General features: G+C 49.4%; 11 protein-coding genes across 11 annotated transcripts; 5 read left to right on the top strand and 6 right to left on the bottom strand.

The window, feature by feature from the left end:
- Positions 1 to 146: 146 nt before the first annotated feature.
- BDW43DRAFT_308919 (major facilitator superfamily domain-containing protein) lies at positions 147 to 2,044 on the top strand (the record flags this gene model as incomplete). Its single annotated transcript, XM_032046601.1, has 7 exons — positions 147 to 298; positions 389 to 726; positions 790 to 960; positions 1,033 to 1,429; positions 1,506 to 1,658; positions 1,724 to 1,789; positions 1,861 to 2,044. The coding sequence occupies 7 exons, from the start codon at positions 147 to 149 to the stop codon at positions 2,042 to 2,044; spliced, it is 1,461 nt and encodes a 486-aa protein (XP_031902419.1).
- A 278-nt stretch (positions 2,045 to 2,322) lies between these two features.
- Positions 2,323 to 4,180, bottom strand: BDW43DRAFT_23552 (glycoside hydrolase family 76 protein). The gene is made up of 4 exons (XM_032039590.1): positions 3,991 to 4,180; positions 3,613 to 3,860; positions 3,110 to 3,559; positions 2,323 to 3,036 (listed from the first exon to the last, which is right to left on the bottom strand). The coding sequence occupies exons 1-4, from the start codon at positions 4,091 to 4,093 to the stop codon at positions 2,455 to 2,457; spliced, it is 1,383 nt and encodes a 460-aa protein (XP_031902418.1). The 5' UTR covers positions 4,094 to 4,180; the 3' UTR covers positions 2,323 to 2,454.
- A 1,233-nt stretch (positions 4,181 to 5,413) lies between these two features.
- On the top strand, positions 5,414 to 7,937 carry BDW43DRAFT_298646 (uncharacterized protein; the record flags this gene model as incomplete). Its single annotated transcript, XM_032044587.1, has 2 exons — positions 5,414 to 5,936; positions 6,634 to 7,937. The coding sequence occupies 2 exons, from the start codon at positions 5,414 to 5,416 to the stop codon at positions 7,935 to 7,937; spliced, it is 1,827 nt and encodes a 608-aa protein (XP_031902417.1).
- Positions 7,938 to 8,587: 650 nt separating this feature from the next.
- BDW43DRAFT_298644 (putative lipase/esterase family protein) lies at positions 8,588 to 11,412 on the bottom strand (the record flags this gene model as incomplete). The annotated part of the gene is made up of 7 exons (XM_032044586.1): positions 8,588 to 8,727; positions 8,763 to 8,895; positions 8,960 to 9,003; positions 9,033 to 9,117; positions 9,252 to 9,854; positions 10,352 to 10,759; positions 10,825 to 11,412. The coding sequence occupies 7 exons, from the start codon at positions 11,410 to 11,412 to the stop codon at positions 8,588 to 8,590; spliced, it is 2,001 nt and encodes a 666-aa protein (XP_031902416.1).
- Positions 11,413 to 12,698: 1,286 nt separating this feature from the next.
- Positions 12,699 to 15,862, top strand: BDW43DRAFT_23512 (uncharacterized protein). The gene is made up of 4 exons (XM_032039587.1): positions 12,699 to 12,831; positions 12,962 to 14,670; positions 14,729 to 14,871; positions 14,930 to 15,862. Exons 2-4 carry the CDS (start codon positions 13,323 to 13,325, stop codon positions 15,674 to 15,676), a joined length of 2,238 nt encoding a protein of 745 aa, XP_031902415.1. The 5' UTR covers positions 12,699 to 12,831; positions 12,962 to 13,322; the 3' UTR covers positions 15,677 to 15,862.
- A 141-nt stretch (positions 15,863 to 16,003) lies between these two features.
- Positions 16,004 to 17,554, bottom strand: BDW43DRAFT_298642 (cytochrome P450; the record flags this gene model as incomplete). The annotated part of the gene is made up of 7 exons (XM_032044585.1): positions 16,004 to 16,093; positions 16,135 to 16,568; positions 16,615 to 16,699; positions 16,751 to 16,976; positions 17,015 to 17,133; positions 17,212 to 17,366; positions 17,467 to 17,554. The coding sequence occupies 7 exons, from the start codon at positions 17,552 to 17,554 to the stop codon at positions 16,004 to 16,006; spliced, it is 1,197 nt and encodes a 398-aa protein (XP_031902414.1).
- A 345-nt stretch (positions 17,555 to 17,899) lies between these two features.
- On the bottom strand, positions 17,900 to 18,924 carry BDW43DRAFT_269201 (gamma-glutamylcyclotransferase family protein). The gene has a single exon (XM_032041194.1). The coding sequence runs from the start codon at positions 18,857 to 18,859 to the stop codon at positions 18,389 to 18,391; it is 471 nt and encodes a 156-aa protein (XP_031902413.1). The 5' UTR covers positions 18,860 to 18,924; the 3' UTR covers positions 17,900 to 18,388.
- Positions 18,925 to 19,510: 586 nt separating this feature from the next.
- Positions 19,511 to 20,401, top strand: BDW43DRAFT_308910 (DUF3632 domain-containing protein; the record flags this gene model as incomplete). Its single annotated transcript, XM_032046600.1, has 2 exons — positions 19,511 to 19,847; positions 19,914 to 20,401. 2 exons carry the CDS (start codon positions 19,511 to 19,513, stop codon positions 20,399 to 20,401), a joined length of 825 nt encoding a protein of 274 aa, XP_031902412.1.
- A 238-nt stretch (positions 20,402 to 20,639) lies between these two features.
- On the bottom strand, positions 20,640 to 22,398 carry BDW43DRAFT_318032 (histidine phosphatase family protein; the record flags this gene model as incomplete). The annotated part of the gene is made up of 3 exons (XM_032048631.1): positions 20,640 to 21,987; positions 22,038 to 22,191; positions 22,254 to 22,398. The coding sequence occupies 3 exons, from the start codon at positions 22,396 to 22,398 to the stop codon at positions 20,640 to 20,642; spliced, it is 1,647 nt and encodes a 548-aa protein (XP_031902411.1).
- Positions 22,399 to 23,344: 946 nt separating this feature from the next.
- BDW43DRAFT_23496 (Gfo/Idh/MocA family oxidoreductase) lies at positions 23,345 to 25,283 on the top strand. Its single transcript, XM_032039582.1, has 2 exons — positions 23,345 to 25,161; positions 25,249 to 25,283. Exon 1 carries the CDS (start codon positions 23,990 to 23,992, stop codon positions 25,079 to 25,081), a length of 1,092 nt encoding a protein of 363 aa, XP_031902410.1. The 5' UTR covers positions 23,345 to 23,989; the 3' UTR covers positions 25,082 to 25,161; positions 25,249 to 25,283.
- A 115-nt stretch (positions 25,284 to 25,398) lies between these two features.
- On the bottom strand, positions 25,399 to 27,165 carry BDW43DRAFT_298638 (major facilitator superfamily-domain-containing protein; the record flags this gene model as incomplete). The annotated part of the gene is made up of 4 exons (XM_032044584.1): positions 25,399 to 25,422; positions 25,492 to 26,263; positions 26,322 to 26,831; positions 26,891 to 27,165. 4 exons carry the CDS (start codon positions 27,163 to 27,165, stop codon positions 25,399 to 25,401), a joined length of 1,581 nt encoding a protein of 526 aa, XP_031902409.1.
- Positions 27,166 to 27,998: the final 833 nt, after the last annotated feature.

The following is a 27,998-nucleotide window of genomic DNA, read 5'->3' as shown; positions in this document are numbered from 1 at the left end:
AAGGAAGTAAAAATATAAATATCGTGGAACTGCCGACCGGAGAATCCCATACGAGAATGAGACCAGATAAAAGTTGCCCCTGTGGAGCTGCTAGAAGTAGTAAGATCACAACAGTACCCTAATTGTTCTCCGGTATTGATGCCATGATGGCCTCCTCACTTGATCACCATCCATCGATTGGTAACGAACTACCACAAGAGAAGAATATCTTAAGTGAAATATCTACGGACCAGGAATCCTTGGACGAAGAGATTGTCAAAGATTGGGATGATAGGGAGGAGAATGCGCTGCGCCGAAAGTGAGCAATCGCATCTTCAACTTGATACTCTATACAGAGAGCTTGTCCAAGAGGCCATTGAATAACTAAACCACCATACCTCAAACGCAGGATTGACTTCATTCTCCTCCCAATCCTCGGTCTCGCCTTCTTCGCGCTTCAGGTTGACCGTGGAAACATCAGCGCAGCCCTCACGTCCACCATCACCGAGGATCTGGGTATAACAACCAACCAAATCAATATTGGCACGCAGCTGCTCTCTGCAGGTATTGTGATCACAGAGATCCCATCAAATATTGTCCTCCAGCGGATCGGGCCGCAGGTTTGGCTTTCGATACAGCTGTTCGCCTGGGGTCTTGTCGCGACGTTCCAGGCGTTCGTGCAGAGCTATCCTGCTTTTCTAGCGACGCGGTTATTGTTGGGGCTTCTAGAGGGGGGATTCATTCCGGGTAGGGGTCTCTATTCAGTACACACTAGACACCGCTAGATCGCTCATGAATTGACATGACTAGGTGCTCTATACTATCTGTCGACATGGTATAAGAAAGGAGAAACCAGTTCCCGTACCACTCTCTTCTTCTTCGGACAGATGTTTGCAGCTGCAACATCAAGTCTTATATCGGCCGGTCTTTTGAAATTATCAGGTAGATGCGGACTCTCCGGCTGGCAATGGATTTTCCTTGGTACGTATAATTCCCGGTTCGAAGATAGAGGGCCATTTCCATTGAAAACCCTCCTCCCTAACAATGCCATAGTCGAAGGCCTGATAACAATCTTCGCTGGCATCCTCTTCACCCTCCTCATCCCACCATCTGCAGGCAATGGCTACGCCATCATCAGTCTCAAGCGCTGGAGCTACTTCACTCCCCGCGAATCCCACATCATCCGCAACCGAGTTCTCCACGACGACCCGCACAAAGCCCGTGGCCACATCAAGATCACAGCGAAGGATATCTGGAAAACCGTACGCCAACCGACCACCATCCAACACTTTTTCATTACCCTGGTCGCCATGTCAGCCTTTCAGGGTCTTACGCAGTATACGCCGAGCATGATCAAGTCGTTTGGATTCAGCGCCGTGCGCGCAAACGCGTTAGCTTCGGTGCCCGTTTACTGTGCCATGGCTTGGTGCTTGGGGTTGTCTTATTTCGCGTATGGCTTTTTTTTCTCTCTCTCTCTCTCTCTCTCTCGCGTAAGGTGGAAGGCCAGGAACTAATTGTTCGAATAGAGACCGGCTCGGCCATAGAGGCCCCTTCGTCCTCTTGGCCATCACCTGGAACGTGATCTCGTATGCCTGTCTCAGGACCACACCATATTCCTCGTCCAAATGGCATAAATATGGCGTTATCACCGTCGCTAATGTCTCTTATGCTAGCATGCAGTGCGTCCATTTCTGCTATCCCTCTCCCCCGCCTTTCAACGATGCTAACCATGGGAATGGAATAGCGTCTTGAATATCGGCTGGTTGTCGGTTTACTGTAAAACGCCCCAGGAACGGAGCGTCTCCATGGCGTATGTGTCTCCCTCAACCCTATTCCCCTCGTACTTTTTCTGGGTTCATCCTTGGCTAATGAAGATGATAGGTTGATCATTATGGCGGCCAATTGTGCCGGTATCTCTGGGTCGCAGATCTTCCGTACGTCGGATAAACCCAAGTATTTGCATGGTCTGACGGCGATTTGTATCCTGGCGGGCGCTTCGTGGGTTTTAACGGTCGCGCTGGGGTTGCAGTATTACTTTAAGAGGAAGGCTGTACGAGGGCGCTGAGAAGGTATGACTTCCCTGTTCATGTACGGTCTTCTTAGCTCGTATGATTTATAAGGATGGGATGCGTATATATCTGGTCCATAAACTCTTTTGTTATTAAGGGTTTCAAGATAGAAATTCGTTCTTTGTGTCGAGACTTGGTTCATTTCGCATGCCGCAGACACACAGCGGGCCAGTATGTAGTGGTTAGTGTATGGCAATCAGTGCCCTAAAAAGAAACAGAGAAACGGAAAGAAAACAAAGAAGAAGGGAAAAAAAGAAAGACAAGAAAGGAACAGCGGAGAAAAAAAGGGACAATCAATGCCCAAGGATGTACAGAACCCAACCGTCGCCCTAGCAACACCATGAAAAATAAGAACATTATATACATACAATCCGGCCACCCTTGGGCCCTTCACCTGCTGGAATGCCTACGGCTTAACCAGCCAGCCGACTGCGCCCGTGATTGCGGCGATCATGATCACCATGAGGATCCAGGCGCCCGCACGATCCGCGGTCGTGATCGGTTTTGGCTCATTGGGTTTCTTATCCCCCCCCGATGACGGGACATTGTGCTCTTTCGCATCGGGGTTCGTGTCAATCGTGTTGGGGGAGTCCGTTGCGGACAGCATCAGATTAGCCGTGACGCCGCCCAGGGCCGACATTTGGGCTTCAAGGCCCTTGACTCCGTCAAATTTGTTGGCTCCCCAAGTGAGACCGCAGAGATTGCTCTGGCCATCGGACTGGCCGTTACACATCTTGGAGATGGACTCCACCGAGCCCTGTAGCTTGGGCACGATCTGGTCCTTGGTGGACGGCACGAGAATGGAGGTGAAGGCCAGCCACATGGACAGATAACCTTTGAAACAGATTTGGTTTCTGTCGCAGGACATGATGGGCTCACAGGCAACCTCGGACATGGTGTTGCCACCATACTTCTCCGGGAAGAAAACCTTGAGGGTCGTCCCGAGCAGACCGTTAACGCGCTTCAGCCATTTCTCGTCGCCGTTCGTCTACATAGACTGTTAGCGGGGGTGGACCTAGGAGAGATCTTCCTTTGAACAGGCGGCCGGAGTAGATACTTACGTAGTTGTACAAGAAGGCCGCTCCGGATAAGTAGGTGCCATAGTTGTAGGTCCACTGGAGATTGTCCGGGCTCTTACACTGATCGTCGTTGTTGACCGAGTCGTTGATTGTCCACTTGTTGACGTCCATCAATCCCGATTTGGCCGACCAGTCCCAGATCTTCTCCGCCCACTCGGTATAGGTGTCGTTCTTGGTAAACCGCGCCAACCGCGCCGCCAATTCGAACAGACCGCCGTTGGAAATCGCATTCTTCAACTGATACCCAGCTTGGTACGGCCAGACCTGCCAGCGTATACCACCTCCACAGGTCTGACCGTCCCAGCGCTCAACCTGCTCGTTGAATACCGCACGTGCCAGGGAGGTCCAGGAGGGTTTCCCTTCCCTCTCGGGGAAGCCAGCTTCGGATGCAGTGATGGCCGCCAGGCCCCAGAACATTTGATCATCGTTACCCTAACCACGTGACGGTCAGCGTGAGAGGCAAGGGTCTCATGAGGGCGACATACCAGCCATTGACTATAATTCGCGGAGAAGAAGTCATAGTTTTCGCCCGCTTGGAACATCAAATCATGCGACACCACCGCGTTTTGCGAATCGTCGCCCGTGGCTTGCCAGTATTGGATTAACGTCATGAACATGCTGCCGGCGATATACCATGTGTCGGTCAGCTTCCCGGGGATTCCTTCGGTCTGATTCTGTTTGTAGAACTCCATCATCGGAGGGATGATTTCCTGAGCGCCCTTTTTTAATGAGGCTAGTGTCGCGCATTAGCGAAGTTGTAACGGTGGAGCGTCCGTGGGGGCATTTTGCGACCGCGATATAATATTCTGGAGGAGAGGGGGGGGGGGGGGGGGGGGGGGGGGGGGGGAAGCAAAGCGGCATACCGTCATCATTGGCCACAATGCCCAAGTCGGACAAAGCCGTCTGGGCGTGGAAAAGGAGACATATCGAGGTGGCCCATAGCTGTCGGCTGGTGAGAAGGTGCATTCTCTCGTTGAGGTTTACGTTCCAGTGGAGATCGGACGCAGTAATCGCAACATCGAAAGCTGAGAGAGAGTGGGAGAGTGAGAGAGAGAGAGAGAGAGATTGCAGAGGGCAAAGTGCATCCCGCAAGGCTTAATTTAAGTGACCCGTGCCATGGCCCCATCTTGTCCTGACTAACTCCCTATCAAATGGTCTCCACGCTGCCTTGGCAGATCGGCCCTGGTGAAACGGGGCCAATCATGATGGAGAAGTCGCTTTGGACGTCTCGCCCAAGAAAAGTCTTGTTTTTCCTCTGGTTCTCTTTTCCCGTTCCTTAACCTTGCCGGGCTCTCTCGCGCGCGCGCTCTCTTTCTTGCCGCACGGGGAGCATCCCGGGGTCACCTGACTAGGGTTGAGGTTACAGTGAGCCAGACAAGAAAGAATCAACTCGACTCTGCTACACCTTTTGGACCCTGTCTTTCCCTGTCGATCGTGGAGTCAGGGGTTTTTGTTCTTGCTAATTCAGCGAGCCAATGTAGAAAAAAAATTGGATCCGTGCCCCAATGCGGCTATGATACGCTGAGAGTCCCGTCCGACCCCCACTGCCACCGCGTAAGTCCTTCACCAAGAAAGATAATTATAGCTCTCCAGGTTCGTCAACTGGAGAGTTACATTGAAAGAGAAGCACAGTGCTACCCTGGAGGTGGGCCTCACTGCAGCACGATTGAAAAGAAGCTTCAGCAAGCACCCTTCTAGTCTGATTAAGAGTATTTTAGCACAGGAATGTATGACATAATGCACTCTCTTTTCTTCTACGTTTCTTTCTTTCCTTTTTTTTTTTTATTTTTTTTTATTTTTTTTTCCCTTTCGCCCTTTTCCCTCCCCGGACCCCACTCATTCCGGAAATGTGGAGAGTTAGTCCGAATTACGTAGGACTCATTGAAGCCACTTGGACTCAAGAGGTTGTGGATGTTGAACTGCTTGTCAATCTTACGTTATCAGTTACGCCGGCGTATTCCGATATGGACGGGAGTAGATCGGAGGAATTAATGTCCTCCACGACGCTTGTTCGTCGAGACATCGCCAGATGTAATTAGCGCTTACTTGTCGCCGGGGAATGACCCAAGATCGGTCATCTAGAAGCATACTGGTAGTCTTTCATTCCAACGGGTTCATTAGCCCTGACTCAAGTCTGACTCACAAGCTAAGCCACTGCTTGTATATATATATATATATATATATATATAAAGAAAGAAAGAAAGAAAGTGAAGATGGCCCGGAGACCCTCTTCGTTTCCCTTATTCAACCCCTCGGAGTGATCCATCATACCACGGTGAACAAAGAATGGAGGCACCAACCCCCATCCTTCAGCTCTCCAACTACGTCGTCCGTCCCTACTATCCCGGCGACATCGAAGCCATCAGCCGAGAAGCCAACAACCCCCAAATCGCCCGCTGGCTCCGCAATCAATTCCCCCACCCCTACAGCCTCGACGACGCCAAAGCCTGGATCTCCCTCGCGAACTCGGCGTCGCCAGTCCTCGACTTCGCCATCTGTCTACGGGAGGATAATGTCGCCATTGGGAGCATCGGCTTAAAGGCCAAGGGGGACGTGTACTATCGAACCATGGAGATCGGGTACTGGCTGGGCCAGGACCATTGGGGCAAGGGAATTGCTACGGAGGTTCTCTCGGCCATGACGGCCTGGGCGTTTGAGAACTTTGCCCATGTTCTGCGGCTGGAGGCGGAGGTCTACGAGCCAAATAAGGCGAGCCAGAGTGTGTTGGCGAAGGTGGGCTATGAGTTGGAAGGGCGGAGACGGAAAGCCGTGGAGAAGAATGGGGTTGTCATGGATGCGCTGATTTTTTGTACCTTTAGACGAGAGGGTTGATGTGTTCTTTTTCCTACCCTCTTTTATAATATATATATATATAGAAGGGGAGAGAGAGGGGGGGGGAGAGAGAGAGAGAGAGAGAGAGAGAGAGAGGCTGAATGTAAAGAAGAATACCTCCCTACTTGGGAACTAGACGGATCCACGCAGAGCTTCTCGGGACGCAAGGGGGTGTTTTATATGTACACCATTCCGCGTACCTGGACGAAAAATGTTCTTTTTGAACATTGAAAATGCTTAAATTAGAGAGCATATCGGATAGTTCCTTCCGAAGTTGCCCAATTCGAGTTTGACTCTGAATTATTGGAGTGTCAAAGGATGATCATTTACGATATGGCCCCCCTTCATGCAGACAATGTATAAATCCATTACTAAGCGGCATTGTCCGAATGCGGTAACCTCGGCATATCTGGAGTTGAAGAATTGTGGGAACAATTTCACCCAAAATCATTCGTTCCGCGACCACGACGGGGAAACATTGGGGACCCATCGTGCTTTGAAATCAATCGAATTTCTGATTAGTATACGGAGTTGCCAAAATGGCGGTAACATGTTCGACTTGACGGGAATCTTGTGTTCTACAACACTCTTTCCGCACATCTACCGACTATTCCTAGAGCCGGATACGGACTTCAGAAGCACCATGGCCGCCAGATACCACTCTGACCGCGTAGATGTAACCCCCTTGGGGGAACCGCTCCACTTCGCTTTCAGCCAGCGAACCGCCCCGAACCGCTTTTACAAAGGTGCCATGACGGAGCGGTTGTCGTCCTGGTCCCCCACGGATCTGAAAGCGCGAGGAGTCCCCAGCGATGAGTTGATCAACCTGTACAAGCGCTGGGGGGAGAGCGGCTACGGCATGATCTCCACCGGAAATATCATGATCGCTTACGATCAGCTCGAGGCCCCGGGAAACCCCATCATTGACCTTGAGAATCCCTACCACGGCGAGCGTTTCGTCGCCTTCTCCCGCATGGCGGCCGAATCGAAGAAACACGGTAGTTTGATCGTCGCGCAGGTCAGCCACCCCGGTCGCCAGGTGGAAGAGCGGGTGAACTCTGATCCCGTGTCGGCCAGTGATGTGCAGCTGCACACCGAGGCGCTCAGGATGAAGTTTGCCAAGCCGCATGCGGCATCGAAGGATGAGATTCAGGACTTCATCAAGAGGTGGACTCACGCCGCCGTCTATCTCCACAAGGCGGGATTCGATGGGATCCAGCTCCATGGCGCGCACGGGTATCTGCTGGCTCAGTTCCTGTCGCAGACGACGAACAAGAGAACGGATGAGTATGGTGGAAGCTTGGAGAACCGGGCGCGTTTGATTGTCGAGGTCGCTCGCTCCATCCGACAGGAGCTGCCGTCATCGTCGGGTTTCATTCTGGGCATCAAGATCAACTCGGTCGAGTTCCAGGCTGATGGTTTCACCCCGGCCGAGGCACAACAACTCTGTCAGATCTTGGAACAGAGTGAATTCGATTTCGTAGAGCTCTCCGGTGGCACATATGAAGCACCCGCATTCTCAGGGGAGCGGGAATCTACCGCAAATCGGGAGGCGTTCTTCCTGGAGTTCGCCTCGCTGATTACTCCGGTGCTTAGCAAGACGAAGAGCTACGTGACTGGCGGTCTGCGGTCGGCTTCGGGAATGGTGGCCGCTCTGAAAACGGTAGACGGTGTTGGTTTGGCGAGACCCGCCTGTCAAGAGTTCAGCCTTCCACGGGATATCCTCGATGGCCGCGTAACCGGTGTGATCAAACAGAAGGTCGACCAGCAGAACTTTGGCTTGACAAGTGCAGCAGCGGGAACCCAAATGAAGCAGGTGGGCAAGGACGAGCAGCCAATTGATCTGAGTGACGAAAATAACCTGGCACTGTTCTTGAAGCATCTGGGAGAGTGGGCCTCGAAGATGCAGGAGGACGCACCGAGGATGAACCTGTACGGTTTCATGGACTTGCCCAAGGGAGAGGCCTATCGGGGATAATCGTTACTGAAGCGCGTTATTATATGATGGTTAGAGCTGTCATTTGCGATTTATAAAGCATCAGCTCTATAAGCTGACCCGTACAGGAAGGAAACAAGGCAATGACTGTGGATCAAGTTAAATAAAGAAACAATCTTCAGGGTTGAAGTGTGCTCACATTTCGCAACGTCATCCTCTTGTCCGTGGATCTCCAACTCATGGACCTGTTTCTTGAAGTCTCTTTCGTCGAAATTCGGTAGATTCTGCATGACCTTTAAGTAAAGCCACACGCGCTGTGCGGGAAATCCTTGGTAAAGCTGCTGCAAATGAAACTTGACGTCCAACCTGTCATCCTGAGTCAATTTGGAGCGAGCTAAAATCACATCTATTTTAGTCTTCTAGAAAACCATATGTTGCGCTTGCTTGAGATCGTCAAAATATGTCTTCACTGTCCCGTCTGTAGATTCTTGTTAGTTTGTTTATCCTACTTTGCCAGGCTGGACGAGTTGGAACCTACCTGGTTTCATGAGCTTGTACACTTTTAGTACTTTCGATTTCCTCGACAACTCAACCATCTTCGATCCCACGACTAGTGCGACCCATTGGGACATGTGAACCTCAGGCTTCGGAAGTTCGATGGTTTTGTCCCTGAGGTGGACGCTTCCAACAGATTATTGTGCGATCTTTTCCAATTTCTTTAGGAATGCCAAGCGAGGGCCAGTGGCATTGTCCGTTACAGCTTTGAAATAGGCCCTATCGTCTTCGAGGTATGCTTTGAGGGTTCTTCCGAGAGCTAATCTAGATTTGTACACTAGTTTGCTTTCAACGCTTCCTCGAGAAAGACACTGTTGATCAGATTGATGTGGTAGGATGATATGCGGAAACAGGTAAAGTAGAACCGGTCTTCAGACCGCGAACCCCGATTTGGCTTCAAGACGGGTTTACCGTTGATGATGGTCGAGTAGGAGTCCCCGCATTTCTTGATAGGAAGACTTTTTGAGTAGTGAGATGGCGCTGTCAGGGAACAGATGCTGTTTTCTGACCATTTCACGCATCCTATTCCACTCACTCTGGAGATCCTCTGCACCTTCTTCAGCGGGTTTTATAACAACGTACTTCTCAAAACAATGATTAGTTTTGCAGAGATCGGCGCAAAATTATGATATTCCGCGTACGCTCCTTCAACGAGTTTCTCGGTGGCCTGATCGAAGAGTGAATCTGAAGAACCTTTCAAAGACCCCATACGCATTATGAGTCAATGTAACTCTTCCTCTTCTGCCACAGGCTGGCAGAACGTCATGAATTAAACTGCATGTGCGTAATAAACATCATTACGTCTTCCGGGAAAGCTTGGCCATGCACCTTGCTGATCCACAGCATATCTGGACCCATCTCAAGATCTAAAAATGCCTTGAGATAGGTGTACCAGACATCACGGGACGATTTGAAACCCTTCTCCCTCATGTAGATCTCCAAGCGATGTTTGTCATTGGAATCGTATGCCGTGATACTGTCATAGTTGTAGCGATCGCAAAGGGTAGAGTTCCTGTATTTCATCAAAAAGAGAGACTTTCTTAGGGTATCTCTCTCGTAACGAGTTAACTCTAGTGTACGGTCGGCTTTGAATGTATCAGATGATCTTCTGATAATTCTAGTAGCACGGTCTTCCAACCTCCCGAGATCATCCTCGATATGTCTGGGGTTTTGGTACCCACGATCCGGGTACATGTCGACCAGCCCAAACTCGCGAGATACCAGTACTTGGATCAAGACATTCCTTGTTAAGCCTATCGCGTTGACGAAATTGGACGACTGCGCCTGTGGCCTGCCGTTGCCTGGCCTTCTTCTTTGACACCGTGTGAGGTGCAGTGGTGGGGGTTGCTCGGCCGCGGCGAACTGGCGAAGGAGGAAACGTGGTATAAAGCGATGATACTCAGCCTTGTACAGTATATATTTGTTCATTGGACATTCCATAATTAGCCAATAATTTTACCTGCATATAGGCGCCGTGGCCATGGCATAGCTGACGTGGCTAGTGGCCGCTTCTTGCGTTATTGATTCCTTGTGCCAAGAGGGATGGCCGACGAGATGTTGGTGATAGGTAATCTTTTGACTTCGAGCCACACACTTGTTGCTGGGTTCATTTGGGTTATGAGAAGATCCTAAATTGTTATGTACATAATATAGAGCGGGGATTGAAGGCCTTTACAAAATAAAATAAAGAAGATATCATCATTACGGCCGATAGTTAGTATAGTGTATCCAGGGTGACAAGCCAGCTTATCCTTGACTAGTATAGACTCTATCCAGGAATTGTACTGCGTCGTGAAAGACCTGGTCTCTCAATTTTGTATCGATGAAAATCGAGGGAACTGCGCATCCAGTATAGTTAGCGCATACGGCAACTGATAGAACAAAAATCACATACTCTCAACCCATCCATGCAGTTGATCATCAAAGAACCTTCCCTCAATACGATAGGGCTGTTGATTAAGTGTATTAGAATTTGGTAATAGCAATACCGGCTCTTCAGCATCCTCATCTTGTGATGCGTCCTTTGAGAGGTTGATCTGGCGATTCAGAACGGCGGCCTCCTCTTGCAGTCTGCTTATAAACACCGTTTGCTCATGCAGAAGTATATCGATTTTCGCAGAAAGGAACAATATATTCCGCGGCAGTGACTCAATATCTGCTAGAATGGGATGGAGTAATGGGCTATCCCAATACTTCTCCCGCTCCGGACCTGCATAGGAATCCATCAACGGTAAAACAAAAGCCAAGGGATCTTGTTCGGGGAAACTGGCCGGTTTCGGCTTTTCCCACGGTGGCAATCGCAGATCAACCTGGGGATCAGTTAAGGGGAATTCAGCTGAGCCTTCGACAAGCCAGGAGCCTAGGTAAAACCCACGGGTGCGTAGAAGATCACCGCCGCCTTCACATTGAACTCCGACCGGGCCAACCATTGCGCAACGCCCAATGCCAGATTCCCTCCGGAGGAGAATCCACTCACGCTCATTAATCTCGGATCGGCGGCCCAGAGTCTCTCGGCATTTTCAATTAACCATTCTGCTACATCCTGGATATCCTCGTGTGCAACCGGAAAAGTATATCGAGGGGCATACCGATGTGATGTCGAGATCACCACCGACCCAGTTTCTACCGCAATTCGTTCACAGAACGGTGTATTGCCTTCAGGAAGACCGCCGAGGAATCCACCCCCATGTATGTTGAGATGGAGAGCTCGTGGTTTGGATTGTGCCACTTTCTCTGGAGGATGATATACGATGGCGCGAACGGAGTGGCCTGGTGTGCGCTTTAGAGGAATCCAGATGGTGGTCCTGGGATGTTTCGAGCGTATACTACGCCAATACTGAATTGTATTGGCGAACAAGACGATGGGCTGGAATACTAGAAGGCGCCAACGAAGACCAAATGGAAGACCTGGGCATAGAATCGCCTCGTAGACGGGACCAAACCAGCGGTAAAGGAGCGACATTTTTGTCTTTGGTTTCCGCGGAGCAGCCCTGCACAACGTATATTAATAGAGAGAGCATGACGATCCGCGATCCTCGGATGAGTTCGTATTCGGCTGCATTTCCCACTCTGCCACATGAGTCACTACTCTCGTGTGACCTTTTCTGAATTTATCCTGCCAAACAAGGGTTCTCAGATTTCTGTGATACCATGTTTCTGGTAGAATGTCGATGCTATTCTCAGATGTCGGGGGATAAGTCTCGTCGTCTAAAGAGGTCAAAAAGAGGGAATAGTAAGAGAGAAATGTCCAAATCATTTGGAATACCCTCTTCGGGGTCGAACAGGATTCTCTTGTTTTCCATGATCATTGAGAAGGGAATAGAATAAATATCTCTGTTGATCGTAGTATAAAATGCAGGAGATGTCTCTTGACTACATCCGGACTAGTGCTCAGGTGATTCGATCTACCTTTGCAATCCAAACAAAAAGGAATGGCAATATCTCTTTCCTTTCCCTTTGAAAAACACCTCTTGGACTTCTTTAAGAATAATGATAATACTGAATGAGAGACATTTGTGTCCAATGTCAGACATCACTGCCGGGGTAACTGAGCTGACATCAAGCAGGTTGAAGCGCACTGCCAACAAATTGTTGTGTCAGTCAAAGATTTCATATATTAACCAATCTTGCCAAAGACATGCAATTCCACAGAAACATGTTTGGCGAATAAAACCAACGCTTCTACTGTTGGATGGAGAAAGAAGTTTTTTTTTTCCGCCGCCAAATTTGGGCGCAGTTTGTTCCCACTACTGAACCTGAACCGCTATTTTCATTTGTCATTCGAGAAGTCCTCCTCCAGGTTAAAATCTTGGCACCTATAACCACATCAACGATCGTCGATGACTTGGGCCTCTCCGCTCGGAGGGATGGCATTACATGGTTGAGCTGATAGGCTGCTCTTGATCGATCGTTCTCCCCTCCAACAACATCAATTCACAATTGAACAACATAGGGACCGAAGTTGAACTGCCTCATACGGAGTGGAGTGGAGAACCGTCCTCGATAGTACAGACTAGTCTACACGCTGGGTCCTGGGGCCAAAATAGGCAACATGGCTCAGTTTCCGTGGTTGTTCTTTCGCCCCCTAAAATCTCAACTCACGCCAAGTCTTCACTGCCATTGTACCATGGTTTAAGGGAAGGCAGCAGTCGAGAGAGCCTCATCAACAAATCGAACGTGGGGGCCAAGGACCCTGAGCATGTTTACTATTCTTCATCAGGAAAGTGACCTATTGCCCTATGACGCCTTACTGGCTTAGGCAACATGCATTGTCGATACAAATTTCGGAAACGGGATGTTAACATACTATGGCTTCCTCTTATGAGGACTATTAGGAGCGATACCCAAGGGCAAGTGGTAAAAGTGACCGCTAAAAAAAAAGGTAATGATAATTATAATACTTGATAATAATGACAAAAAGAGACGAGATGCCTTGCGGTTGTTTCACTGCCGTATATATTTCGACATGATTACGGAATCATATATTGTCGCAATGCTGATCTTATCTTAAGTATCAGGATCAAGATATTTTTAGCTGGAGCTCACCCTCAATGTCACTAGTGGTGGTGATGAAGAAGAAGAAGATTTGAACAAGTCGGATTGGTTTTGGACCCCCCGAAAAAGCGAACCGTTCGGAGAGCCCCAGTGAAAGTTCTAACTGACCCACCTCAGCCTTGTCTTTGGACAGGTGGGCTAGGCTGCGCCTCTCTTTTCACTGCTGCCAAGATCGCAGTGCGCTGGTTCCTTCGAGTTATAAATCCTGCGGCCTGCAATGTAAGTCTTTGTTCAAGGGGACTTTCCTTTGTCGATTACTCCTATAATCCTATTGTTCCGCAGCTTCCGAGAAACGCAGATTCCGGACGCTGTTCGATAATGCGTCTCCTCGGCATCATCCTGGCATCAGCTGTGCTGGCTGTTGCCCAGAGGTCTACTCCTACCTCTTCTTCCACTACTCCGTCAAGCACCTCTGAACCATGTGCAGTCGCCAGCCGTCTCGCGGAGGAGAACGACAATGTCGTCCCAGCTCAGATCGCCTATGAATGTTTGACCTCCGTTCCGGTAGCTGTGGAGCAAGATAAAGCCCTCATTGACCAGCTCAAACTCTTGTGGGAGTGGCATTCGGAAACGGGCTATCTGAAGAACACTCCTGACACGTGGGAACTGGGCTCCGTTGACCTTCTCGCGGAGTTGGACAAGATTAAAGAGAACCTTTCCTCTTACGACAGTGAATATGATGTGCAGGTCGCGATCAACACGTTGACTCTGAAGACGGGCAACTTTCACTTCAACTATGTGCCTGATATCCTACAGGTCTTCTGGTTTGCGCGTTTGCTCCCCGTGACCACCGTCTCTCAGGATGGAATAAGCGTGCCGGAAACTTATGTTGTCGCGGATCTTCGTGAGAAGGAAGCTGACGATAGCGTTAAGATCTCCCCCATCGCCAAAATCAACGGTGAAGATGTGCAGAAGTATTTGAACAGGATCGCGACCCAGGAGCAGTATATTGATCCCGACGCCCGATTCAACAGCCTCATGTGGAGGGGTAACACATCCCTAGGCAGCTTTGTCAACATGGGGTTCGGTGTTTATGAAGGAGCAACGACGAACATCACTTTTAAGAACGACACTACGCATGCCGTGAAAAATGTCGCCGAGGTGCGTCAGAACCTGACCGAGGTGACCAACGGAAAGTCCTTTTTTGAGGAGCTTTGCACCGGTAGCTTTGCTAGCGCCGAGGCAATGGCCACATCTGACAAAAGAATCTCTTACAAGGGGACTCCTCACCATTGGAAAAGGCAAAGCATCCCTAGCCACTCCTACCCCAAGCCAGTTGTCGAACACAGTTCCGGCATGGTCGCTGGTTATTATATGACCGAGTCTGGCTTCGAAGATGTTGCTGTCTTGAAGATTATCACCTTCTCCACGGGTGAGGAAGAGGACAGGGGTAAGGCCGCTATCGAGTTCCAAAGTGTTGTGAAGCAGTTCCTAGGCAATGCTACGGAGGCAGGCAAGAAGAAGCTCGTCATTGATCTTCGAGAGAACGGTGGTGGTGACACTGATCTCCTCCTCGATACCTTCATGCAACTCTTCCCTGGCGAGGTACCCTTCAGCGCCCAGCGATACCGGGCACAGGAGCAATTCAATCTCATTGGCAAGGCCATCAATTCAGTTTATGAGAATAAGTCTATGCAGACTTTAATCAAGAAAATGACTGGTCAAGGTAAGCAGAAGAATGTCAGAAGCTGGTCCCACAAGATGCTAATTTCTCCCTCCTTCAGCTTTTGCGGATACTGATCTCGTCCGATATTGGGCTTACTGGAATTTTGTCGATGTTAATGGCGACAATTTTGATTCGTGGGACGAGTTCTACGGTCCCCACAAGTACAATGACGATGAATTCACGACTATTTTCAGGTACAACGTAAGTACAACCCAATTGGCGTACGGAAAACTTGAATATCCTGGCTCATGTGCCGTAGATGTCCAACAGCAACCCTATCAGCATCTTGGATCAGGAGGGCTTCACTTTCCTGAATCCCCGCGCCGCAGATCCTCCCTTTGCTGCTGAGAACATCGTGATGCTCTCTGACGGACTTTGCGGATCCTCTTGTGCTTCATTCCACGAGGAGCTGAAGAACATTGGAGGCGTTAAAGCCGTCGCAGTTGGTGGCCGTCCCCAGGAAGGTGCCATGCAGACCATTGGTGGCTCCAAAGGAGGAGAGGTCATTCCCTTGAGCACTATCCCTATTTATCTTCAGACAATGATGAACATCACTGCATCCTTCGGCATTGATAGCCTCGATCACGACTCTCTCAAAAAACTTGCTAACCCCGACGTGCTTCTCACTCGCGCTGGTGACGCTAGCAGCCGCATTCAGGTTCAAGACCAGATCCGCAAGGGTGACGAGTCAGGCACCCCCCTTCAGTACGTCTATGAAGATGCCGACTGTCGTATCTTTTATACAACGAAGATGCTGCTCCAGCCCGAATCTGCATGGGCTGCCGCGTGGTCAGCATATACCGATGACAGCAAGTGTGTCAAGGATTCTACCAAGAAATCGTCCAGTATTAGCGGTGGGTACAAGCCGTTTGGCCCTGGTGATCTGAATGGCAAGCAGTCAGAAAACAGCACCTCGTCGGACAAGGGCGAGGAGAATGCCGCTCCAGCTTGGAGACCTAGCCTTGCTATCTGTGCCGCTGTCACAGTACTCGGCTTCCTTCTCTAGAGCTGAACCCTTCACGGCAGTTTGGATATTATGGTCAAATGTGTTGAGCGGTTGCATTGAGTGTATGATACCATATATTTTATAATGGCTATTTCTGGAATTATGGGCTAAATGTTTTGGGAACTGTACATACATAATGCGGTATTGAGTTAGACGACCTCTTCGACTGTGGATCAGTAGTTCCTCCTAGCTCTAAAATTTCGCGATCTGCTAACTATCCGTGGTTTTCAATTCTATTCGGCTTTCCTATGCCTGGCTACTGCCTTTCCTATTTGCCGCAGAAAGACCGACCGAATAGATCCATGGCTCTGCTCGTGTGCTTCTCTGCTAGATGTCCGCGCACATTTCATCCGCTCGCTTCCATACCTTCACTAGCATCGGCCCAGAGGTGAGATTAGTCCTTTCCCGACTGACTGGCTCCCAGGACGACGATGGTAAAGAGAATTCGAAGCATGTACGAGGGAAGCCTGAAGAACAGTCTGTTCCAGATAGCTGATGTTGCGACCAATGTAGCCCCTTGTTGAAAGCAACAAAATACGGCTGTAGATCCCTCCTGTTTCCCCTAGCCGGCGCTCTGGCTTGTATGCTTCCGGGTCTAAAGATATGGCCTCGTTGCGGTGAACCACATACGTTGAAATCTCGACCGAAGTCTCACCTGCGACGAACTCACCTCGGACGGCGGCGGTGCCTTCCAGAGGTGTGCGACAGGGAATATGGAGTAACACAGGAGGGAACATGCGCATGCTTTCATCGAAACAAGCTCGAAGATATGGCAGATGTTTCACCTTGCCATAAGGGACAATGACCTCATCCTGGTCGAGCACTCCGACGATCTCCTCTCGCAGTCGCTTCAGACAATGCAGATTTTTCAACAAAAGAAGCATCACATTTGCTTAGCGCGATGCCTGTAGTATCGGATCCCGCATCCATCATGATACTCACTCCGGCAGCGATCTCCCCCCATTCGAGGCTATTCGGGGAACCGGTATTATCCTCCATCAGTGCAGCGAAGAAGCCACCCTGCTATTCTCCCCTCACCTACCGCTTCGACCGCGTCGTGGCCCGGTTGTACACGATCCCGCCCCAGACCTCACTCAACTTCCATTTCTGGCGATACATCGAGGACACCAGTTTGCTGACTCGCGCGAGTGTCTTGTTCCAGTCATACGCCCAGACCAGGTTTGAAGTGACCCATGCGTTGGTATAGAGGCATTCGCGGAAGTGCACCTTTTTCAGGGTCCTGTCTTTTGCTTCCGAGGTGATGATGTCGCTGCGTTGATCTAGGAACCGTAGATCCTCGCTTAGTGTCCGATATTCGCGATGGCGGCGATGGTATACAGATTCATCCACATGCGGTAATCGATCGTTAGGTCCTTGGGGTCTAGAATTTGGCCCTTCGGTAGTGGGCTGGTAAATCTTTTATCGAATGTCTTAACTATATGCTGCGTCATGTCGGGCTACCTTGTATTCCTACTCTTCCATACTATTGATGGCATACGCGCTGGGGAGGATCAGGCATGGTCTTCTTTATCGACTACGTCTGCCAGGTGGAAATGAGACCCGGACAGTGTGTAGTAGAAGACATCTTTGGTACATTTTGCGCCATGTCCGTAGATGACTTTGATAGCAACGGGATCTGCGTAGGAGAGTGCATTCGGCCCGATCCGGATGACTAGATGCTTTTTGTGGGCTTCGAAGATGATATATGAGCGGAAGCCCGTGTGGGAGTAGTAGATGAGGGGGAGGTCCGAAATTCAAGATAGAAATTTGATTGGGATATTTCCGGAGACTTTTGGCACGAAAGAAGTTGATTATTGGTATAACTAGGTAGTAGATGAGGAGGATGTGGAAGGTGACGATGAGAAGTAAACTGTACATCTTGATTCGCAGGCGATATGTGGGATATTGAAATATGGGCTTCTTTCAATCTATCTATTCATCTTTCATCTTGTCGTTTGTGAAGCGGCACTTTTATACCAGGTCCATTGCTATCTTTACTGGCATAGATCCATAGGTTTAGGGCACGATTAATGTACTGCTCGAAAAGGTAAAGTTCGCCGGGATGGTCGCCTAATACTGTAAGTGCCGGCGAGAGTGCGTCTAAAGACGGCAATGAATTCCATGCCACGTTTCACCCTGCATAGTAAAACGCACTCATCGTCCTGGAATAGATCCACGACGCGGGACTCTCGTCCTATCAGAAATCATGTACCTAGTGTATCGTACACCGCTATGGAACTGAGCGACTCAGAAGCTGAGAAGCTGCCCAGCTGACCATGCGGGGGTGTATCGCATACTTATATTCCCCCACAAACTGACTTCCAAATGCCGAAAATTCCGTGAAATGATGGCTTCAAACGTCCTTTCATGTCTGTATATTATCCTGACTTATCCTAATTAGGCATGTAGGGAGTCGACATTGGTATGAGGCTTCTGAACGTGAGTATGTGTAGTTCCGACCATGAAAGGAACACCCCGTACCCCTTTCCGTGCAGCAGTTGTCCTTAGCATTTCACCTTGAGCATCTGTCTGGGATGGAGTATCTTTAAGGTGTATCCACTGCCTGCAGCTAAGATCGTGTACGGGAAAAGAACACAGTCTAGGCGCGAAAGAAGCCTAACTTGTCCGTGCAAGTGGCACACTCAGGACCAATAAAGATCAACATTTGGCGATGAGAAGGTGCGGTGATAACAATCACTTTACATCCGATTCTTAGCGTCCCACTCTCTTCAGCCAGACTCCTAGATCAAATGCTCCATCACTCAGGTCTTTCACATTACCAACAAACTTGAAGGTATACCCAGAATCCTGTGCTGGCTCATAGCCATCCGTATACACAATGCGACAAGGCTCGGCACGATAATTGCCGGTTTCATACGCTGCCAGTTCGTTGCCATGTTCCTTTGTCAGAACATGATATACGATCCCCTCCACGACCGACTCGGGTTCCTCTAGGAGAGCCGGATATTGGCCCCAAAGCTTGCATTTGTATCCTTTGACAAATGCTGGTCGGTATTCCGGTTCGTTTGCCAACCCGAGAATCTCACTAAGTAGGAAGGGATCGGCTAGGGTGCCGTAAAGGAAGTAAGGCCCAGTGGGTGAATCTGTGATTGGAGTCAAAGTAGAGGGCTGAAAGAATTGGCTTGGGGAGGTACTCTTCAGTTTCAAAACTAAGGGTGACATTTTCGACTGCGGATGTTCCGGCGGCGGCGGTGGAGGAGGAGGAGGAGGAGAATCCTTGATCTCCGTTCTTTCTTTTAGTGGGATAGACATGGTACTGTGTACTCTACATAGTGGACGGAGTATGGTTGCATTTAACTAGGGTCTATTTTAAGCAAGATCCGTAGTACAGTGGGATTGTATGAAACGGAGGGTCCCCCGCACTGCTCTAAAGTGGGGTAATTCTATAACTTCGACCTCTCTCAGACAGCAAATCGCAACTCTAGAATATCTGAAATCTATACTTGTTTACATTTTTATTATACTAGTAACTATTTAAGATAGCATTTCATTAAAATAAATAGTTATTTTCTAGCTAAATAGACAAGTCTAACTGGTATATCCACTGAGCAATAATAATTTGAGGCTACTATTGATCAAGGTTTGTACCGGGGACCGGGCCGCGCGGGGAGGGCAGAGTAGCCCTATAGTTTAATTTCTCTAGTACGCTGTTCTCTGTACTCCGGTGCGATATTGAAGATAATACACGGTAGTCTACATTATATAAGTTACTTCATTTCAGGTAGCAACTCATTCAATTCATCATCCACTTCACTCATCATCTTCCTTCCACTTCGCCAGGGTCAGAAGAAAAAGTAAAACAAAGTCATCATCATGACTGCTACATATGCTCAGTGGTTCGCATCTGCCTCCCAGGATGAGGATTTCTTCCTTGAACCCAGTGAACACTCGACCCTGCAATCCTACTTCGAAGGCAACTTCTCTCTCCAGGATGCAGTCTCCCGGCTGACGGGCCCCTCTAAGCCCCAGTGGAACTCCCACCAGGCCAGCCAAGTGTGGGAGGTCCTCCTAACCCTGGCCGAGGACTACGACGAAGCGCACGATGACATAATTTCTCTCGTTAAAGCCTTGCTCTCCCAGTCAGACGCGAAGGGTCGGGCAGACGAAGAGATGTACGGCTTCCCATTCTGCTGGCGCGCCCATCATGATTGTACGTATTAGCTAGAACCAAGCTCCCTGGTTGAAGGTACATCGACACTAATTCGCGGATGTGTAGCGTTGTGGGCCCAGGAATGCAATATAAAATCCTTCTCGGACCCGGTTGGTTCCAAGTGGGTGACTTACCAGGCCTTCACCGCTCGCCTGATAGCTTCCTCTCTTGTCGGAGCTTATGGCTGGGTCCTGTTCCATACCGTTGACGCTCTGGAGAAGCCCGTCAACCCGGAGAAGCTCACAGCGAGACAAGATGTTGATATCGCTGCTGCTGCGCAGTACTTTATCTATGCGGCTAATGACATTTTGCACCATCCGTTGGGATCCAATGGATATGACGAAAATAATATTAATGTATTATGGCAGGAAGGGAACGAGTTTTGGGAGGGCGAGCAAGGTTTTACTGTGGAGAGATGGGAATTTTGGAAGAAACGCTTTGGACAGGTGCGAGACCTGGAACAGTTGCGCGACGGCACCAGAGAGGCCGCCAGGAGGGCCGAGGTGGGAATGGAGAAGGCTGAACGGATTGGAACGAAGAAGGGAAGGAGGTAAAGGATCCAGACCTCCGGAGTAAACTAGAACCGTGGATTTAGAGGACAAATTTTTGGACAGATAGGGCGTTGGGCTATAATGGAATTTCTTTTTCTTGTTTCATGCTAAATTCTATCTAGCTTTTTCCGGGTCAAACTCAAGGCTTAAGGCGACGAGTTGGGATCTAAATTCCCGCTATCCATCCAAGTAGTAGAACTCACAGAATGCTGCTTATGACCCTTTCCACCTTTCTTCTTGTTTAGTTAAATGGAACACCATCTGTCACATCACCATATGTTCCCACCGTCCAATTTCCTCTACATGAATACTTAAATTTCGCTTTCTCTAGACTTCTTTTCTGGATCTTCAAGAATGTGGATAACTCACACCACCCATCGCTCCGATATTCACACTCTCTAAAGCTGCGATGCAACGGCAGAGTCCGTTGATTCTGCAAGAAATGCACATAGGTCGTCTCGCCGGTACCATGGAGATAAGGATCCATGTGTGGCTCGTGCGACCGCCGTGGGTTCACCTTATGGGGTGTCTTGATGATTTCAATATTCATCCGTGCAGCAAAAGGGACAACCTGACTAGTGTGAAAACGCTGATGCCGAGGAGGACCATCAGGGGGAAGGTATTGCGAGAATTGCTTAAACCCAAACGCAGTAAGAACAGCCACAATCATATTATCGTGTGTAAAGTCCAGATAGAGAGACTGGTTAAGAGGAAAGGTGATCGGATTGGTGTTGAGAGTGACGTTCGCGACAGTTGTGTCGGCTGGGTGATCCCAAGGACGACCTTCGACTCGAGCGATAAACTCTTCAACCCAAGTGATCCCCTGTGCACGACCTGTAGGGCACTGGAATCCTGCCACGGCGTTGAAGGTGATATCAATGGCATAAGCGAAGCCTTCCCACTCCTCGTAGTTGAAAAGTTGACAGAAGGAGCTGTACCCAATGCTGACCGTTTCGTAGGCGCAGAGTAACTGCGCATTGAAGCTATCCTCTACTGTCCAATTATAACCACCGGAAAACATCCTCAGTTTCCGTGTCCTATTTTCGAGGTAGATATTCTTCCATGTCTTCATGGGCTCCGTATAGAAGGAGCCGAATGACTTGAATGCACCAGGACAGGCGTTCATCGATGCCAGTGAGTTATTAAACCCTGTTTCCTCGATGATTGCCAGTAGTTTTGCATTCTCCGTCCATTCGAGGCCGAAAAAGCCAGAGAGAAAGTTCTCGGCACTCTTCAGCATCCGGTCTTGGGTCGTGGTACGCACCACAATCTTGGAGTTGTTGTTGTAGAGCGCTCCGTAGTTGAAGTAGTTGAGTACCCCACTGTCGAACAACTCCTGACGGCCGTTGGGGACTAGGATTTCCGCTCCCAGAGGGTACGACCATTTAGTGAGAAAAGCAAGAGGACCGGTGAAGACCGTGCCTTGAGCGATGGCAAAGGATATGTTCTTGGCCCACTTGTCTAATGCTTCCCCAGTTGAAGGGTAACGAGAGCCATGGCGATGTAACATATGCATTTGGGTAATGTTCGATCCTACAGGTCGAGGATACTCATCGACTCCAAACCCGCGCTCATCCGAATGGTAGGGGCTATTATATGTGAGCGCTTGGAGCCTTAGTAACGCCGGGCTTTTATGTACCTCAAATTACCCATGGAGTGAAAAGCATTCCGTCCCCTTGCTCCCGGTATCGGCTGTGATGTTTCTATCGGATGGTTTGGGAGATATGTTCTGTAGCCGAATGGCGCCGGGTTGGTCAGTGCCAGAAAGGGCGCGACACCAGTGGCAGTAGGGCCTAGAGCATGTCTGTCAGAAGAACGCATAGTTTGTATCAAACCATATTAAAAAAACACATACCCTGGAAGCTTTGAGGCCTCGTTTGGAACCAATTAGGCTCGGCACTAGTAGCAGTAGGCTCTGTATATTTGCTAGCCTCTTCCTGAGAAGCAGCACTAGCACACGAAGCTGCCGCTAGAAGCCAGAGAGTCAAATACCGGTGCATCGTGGACTTTTTTTGCCGCCTCCCCAGATAAATTTGTGCCCACGTTTGCGAGAGTGGGGGACAAGGGAGCGAGTCCTTTATAACTGCTCACTCCTCTTGCTTTTTGCAGTCCTCGATTATCCTTGTAATACCTCACTATAATAGGAATGTGAAGGGACATTGTCTGCGGACCAATTGAAGAGGTTCTTAATTGTTTATTGATTCAATCAACTTAGGCGACAGTGCCTTCGACATCTAGGATTCTCAGATGTCGAGCAACCCTTACTGCTGGACATGGAATGTGGTGGTACACTTCATGCATGCCAATGATTGATCGTCGTGAGCTGAAATTCAGCCAGCCCATTTGATGGTGCCTGTCAAGTTGTGAAAAGCTCATGCTCCAGCAAATCTCTCCGAGTGAGCTACAGTAAACAAAGATCTCAGTGCTGTTTTGTGGGTATGGATTTAATTTATTAGAACCGTCCCGCGTAAAGGGACTGGGATTACTGGTTCAGGCAACGGCAAAGATCAAGAATGCAGGGAGGCATCTCAGGTGAAAAAGTAGGAACAAGAAAACGAGAGAGGTAAAAAAAACCAAAAAAAAACCAAAAGGAAAAGAGCAAAAGAGTAGAATAGCTCCAGAAAAACTAATTGGTGCCTGTCCCTTTTATTTACTAGCCGGTTGGCGTGTGGTGTGTAGTAGTTCATGCGAAGAGTATTCTAAGCCTTAGAAATCGTAGATCACTTGCCAGTTAATTAAGTAGCATGTATAAAATAGAATGTTCCCTTATTTTTCGCGATTGCCATAGATACTATGAAGCCTATCCTGGGAACGACCGCTATTTGAAGACATACTATCTATCTAGGTGGGATTGGATATGCTGGAACCCCGGTTTACTTCTTGTGACGTATTCTGGTAGGCTACACTATATTAGCCAGTGGATGGTAGCTGGCTGCTGGTATGTACGTACTTCCATTTTCCTTCTATCACATTAGCCAATATTAAAGACGGTTAAGTTGCGCTTCGGTGATCTTAAAAGGGGGTAGGTACATGGAGTTCCCAACCGAGGGAAGATAGGAATGTTATACCGATAATACTTGGTTGGGAAGGGAGGGAATAAGTCATGGTCCTATTTTCTTGCTGTGTTAAATAGTATAGGTCAACTGCTGGATTCATGTAACATTCATGGTGTCTTTCTATCCAGCATTGTCATAAAGAATACGAGAGAAAGAGAGAGAGATGAGACTGCGGAAGTTTAAGCACGGTTGATGCAACCATAGCGTACCGACGTTATAAATCAGGTTCTTCCTTCACAAGGGCATTCGAAGGATTTGTGACTCATACGAGGAATACGCCATAACTAAGAGTATAGACAAGCCAATAGAAATGTAACCGAGAAATCTCCACCTTCCTCGACGTATGTTCCCCTCGTATAAGGTTACATGAGAGAGACATTCTAACGTCCCATCCACCAAGAAGGTTGGTTAATAAGTAGCTACAATCCAATCCTCCTGTTCGAGTTAAAAAGGCAATAATGAACGTCTCCGCAGGGGTGTTGCGAAGTCTTCCTTCGCCTTTTTCTCTCCTTCCTGACAGTCCACAGTCAAATAAATGTCCAGAATGGAAATAAATCCCGACGATCCCCTATCGGTTGTAGTGGTTGGAATGGGGCAGATGGGTCACAGCCATGCGCTGGCCTACCACCGGAACCCAGGGTTTCGGATTGTCGGCCTCTACAACCGAAGTCCAGTCAAGAACTTACCCGATGAACTCGCACAATATCCGTTTCTGCCAAGTTTCGAGGAGGCTCTCACGCTCAAACCCAAAGTTGTGTCGATCAACACGCATACTGCCACTCATGCGGACTATGCCGTGGCAGCGATGGAATCCGGAGCACACGTCTTCGTGGAAAAGCCTCTGGCAACCACAGTCGAAGAGGCAGAGCGTGTGGTAGCGACTGCTCGACGAACAAACCGTAAATTGGTCATCGGTTACATCCTACGGCATCATCCTAGCTGGATCAAGTTCATCCACCATGCTCGGCAGCTCGGTCCGCCATTCGTCATGCGGATGAACCTGAATCAGCGATCCAGCGGTGATGCGTGGGCCATTCATAAACGTCTCCTCCAGGATGTCAAGAATCCGGTTGTTGACTGCGGCGTGCATTATGTCGATGTTATGTTGCAGATTGCCGATAGCAAGCCGATTCAAGTGCGTGGCATGGGCCTCCGTCTCAGCGATGATCTTCCGGCGGATGGACAGGTAAATTATGGGCATCTCCAGGTCCTCTTTGCCAATGGGTCAATCGGATGGTATGAAGCTGGATGGGGTCCGATGATGTCGGAGGAGGCGTACTTCGTCAAGGATGTGATGGGTCCTCGTGGCTCGGTATCGATTGTGATGGACGAGAAAGCACCAAGCAACGGCAATCCTGGCGACTCTGCTAATATCAATAACCATACCAAAACATCGAATCTACGTGTGAGCACGGTGGTTGACGGTCACTCTCAGGACGTAGTCCTATCAATGGAAGGGGAGCCAGATCATTATGGATTGTGCGCACGGGAGCAGCAGTTTTTGTTGGATGTCATTCGCGAGGATCGAGACCTCGAACAACATATGGACGCTGCCGTTCTATCGCTGTCTATTGTACTTGCAGCAGACCGCTCAATGCGCGAGCATCGTGCAATTGACATTGGGTAATGGCCTCTTTACGAAACGAGTCAACGGAGAAGTTAGATCTCTTGCATCCTCAGCGCTTCCGTTGCGATATATACATATAGGTAAATCCGGCCAATTCTTCACACTGCTACTGTACCCTGGGCTCCTAGACACAATGTCTTAAGAAAAGTCAATAACAAATCTATTAGGCTTATGTATCTATATCTCCTTGATATGCTTCACCCAACACTTGTGTACTATGGTGAACCAGTAGAGGACCCCCCTTATCCGCCTAGGGAAATGCGTCAGGTAATATCATTTTAGTAGACACAATCCCACGAGACAGATAACGCAAGCCGTCAGACCTTCTCGTCATCCCTCATCTTATTCTCTTCTCCTTGTCCCTCAAGTGCACTCCCTGCAGTTGACTCTTTGCCGGCCACTACCTCTACCTTCTTCCCATCTCCACCGTGCCCCTGTGCTCCAATCCTCAAGAACGCACACAGTGGAATGCCAAGCGCCGCAATACCCGCACAGTACAAGAACGCAGCGCTATATGGCTCAATCGGGTCACCCTTGAAGTACCCGCTCGTTGCCGTCCCATTCGTCTTCACTGCATCGAAAATGGCGGTACTGATTCCCATGCCGATGGCCACGCATAGCTTCGTCACCGTCTGGAAGATCCCGCCCGCGATACTCTGTTGCTCCGCTGGGAGGGAGCTCATGACGTACATGTTCGCCACGCAGAACTCGAAGTCCGCCCCAACCACCGCGAGGAGCAAACCCGGGAAGATGAAGGCCCAGTAGCTGCTGTCTGAATGCTGGAGGCCGATGAGAAGGAAGGATCCAACGTAGGCGCTCGCGCCAATGAGCATGAGGAGATTGTTGGGCACGCGATGCATGACGAGCCCCGCGATGATGTTGACGATGATGCCCCCAATGGCCATGGGCAGCATGTGCACGGCGACGGGGAGCGCGGAGTAGTGCTTGACCTCCTGCATGAAAAGGGAGACCCAGAATACCATGATCGGGAAGGCGAGGAAACCGAGAAGAAGGACCACGATGACCAGCGAGAAGTCGCGGTCACGCCAGATGGACATGGGGATGAGGGGATAGGAGTACCAGCACTCCCAGAACACGAAGGCGATGATCAGGAGGGCGCCGAGGATGAGGCAGACGAGGACGTACGGGGTCTTCCAGCCTTGGGGGGCGTCCGAACCGAGACTACGGGTGGAAGTTGTAAGCCGGAGGCCCTGTTCGCGACTGGAATGGGTGGACTCACCTCAGTGCACCGGAGAACAACCCGATGCCCGCAATGGTCAGGATGGTGCCGAGGACGTCGAATTTCTCGATGGCTTGAACGGATACCTTTTCTTTAGCCGAGTGGTCGGGCGGGACGGTGAACAATGAGATGGCGACAATGACGACGTAGATGATGGCTAGTAAGAAGAAACTGGCTCTCCAGTTGAATAGTTGCGTGGCGATGCCGGAAAATATGCTTCCGAACACGAATCCCATGGGGTTGCCGGCACTGAAGCAGGCAAAGACCTTGTTCTTCCTTTTCGACGGTTTCTCGTAGATGTTGGCGAGCATACCCTGCGCCGGTGGAACGGAGACAGCCGACATCAGGCCCATGACGCCGTTGAGAATGTCGACTTGTATGGGCGTTTTGGAGAAGCCAGCGGCCAAAGCGAAAACGGCGAAGAGAGCCATACCCCCGATGAAGAGTGTCTTCCGGCCAAATAGATCCGCCAAGCGACCAAAGAATAAGAGAAAGGACCCAGAAGCCAGACTGGTGACAAGGCATTAGTTACGGGCCGATTTCTATACAATACATCTCAGACGACCCACGAAGATGAAGCAGTCAGCCACGTTAGCTCCGCGGTGGTCATATTCAGGTCCCTCTGAACTTGCGATGTGAGCACGGTAATGGCTCCCGTGAGAAGGGACGACATAGCGATCGCCATTGTCGCAACGGAAACAAACAAGATCTCTTGGACAGTGGATGAGAAGACTTCCGGTCGAGCTTCCTCGTCGCGCGGCGTGGGAGCCATTGTAGAGTTGACATTGGCATCCAATTTCTTCTCATCGCACCCGCTGGCCACCGCCCGTTCGGTTTCCTCCATTTTATGCCGTGAATGAGGATTACACAGGGAAAACCCTGGATATTAGGAATGATGACGAGCTCATGTAACCATTTTTCTTGTTTTTTTCTGGTTTTTTCTTGACACCATTACCAATGGTGCGGAAGATTTTCCGCTGCAGGCGGGAGCTTAGCCCATCAATTTATCATATTATATCGGCAGGGGATTCCGGCTGGCGGTTCCGATTGGGCCGGCTAGTGGGATGATCCGGCCGATAAGCGGATTTAGGTCCTACGAGAGATGTCAGTGCTGAAGATAGCTCTAGATAGCAATAAGATGATCTTGATGAGGATGAGCTTCAGATAGCTTCACCAAAATATTATTGGTAAATGCACCGGAAAGAGATGGGTCCCTTTCGGATATCATTCTATTCAACATTTTCCGGAGAGTCTTCATGACGAGGGTATAGGGAGAACTTTCGGAGTATATTCCTCGTGGACTGTACTGTAGGTAGAAATGAATGTATATCACCTCGAAGAGAACAAACTGCAACATGGAGTCAGTTCCGAGGTAGGGGCGAAATCACACTATGAGAGGGCAGGTGAATTCTAATTACGTATATACTAGATAAATAGTAGTCACTGGGTCTTGCACTAGCCTTGGTTGTCTAGTTGGCTGAGTGCCCGTGCCTCTCTAACTATCCCGTCAAGCTATCTAATTCAGCTAGGGTTAAAGCCGTCTCGTGAGCTAAATCACTTCTGTCTCAAACAAGTGTAGAGCCTCCCACCAACTGTTTTATTAATACGTGAATAAAATTTTGGTTTTCCTTTTTTTCGATGGAATGGAAATGCTCACCCCGGCTGGAGAGTGATTTT

This window comes from Aspergillus alliaceus, assembly GCF_009176365.1.
Source record: "Aspergillus alliaceus strain CBS 536.65 unplaced genomic scaffold BDW43scaffold_11, whole genome shotgun sequence".
NCBI lineage: Eukaryota > Fungi > Ascomycota > Eurotiomycetes > Eurotiales > Aspergillaceae > Aspergillus > Aspergillus alliaceus.
Note: the sequence above shows the minus strand (reverse complement) of the source record. Positions and strands in the feature narration are given on the sequence as shown.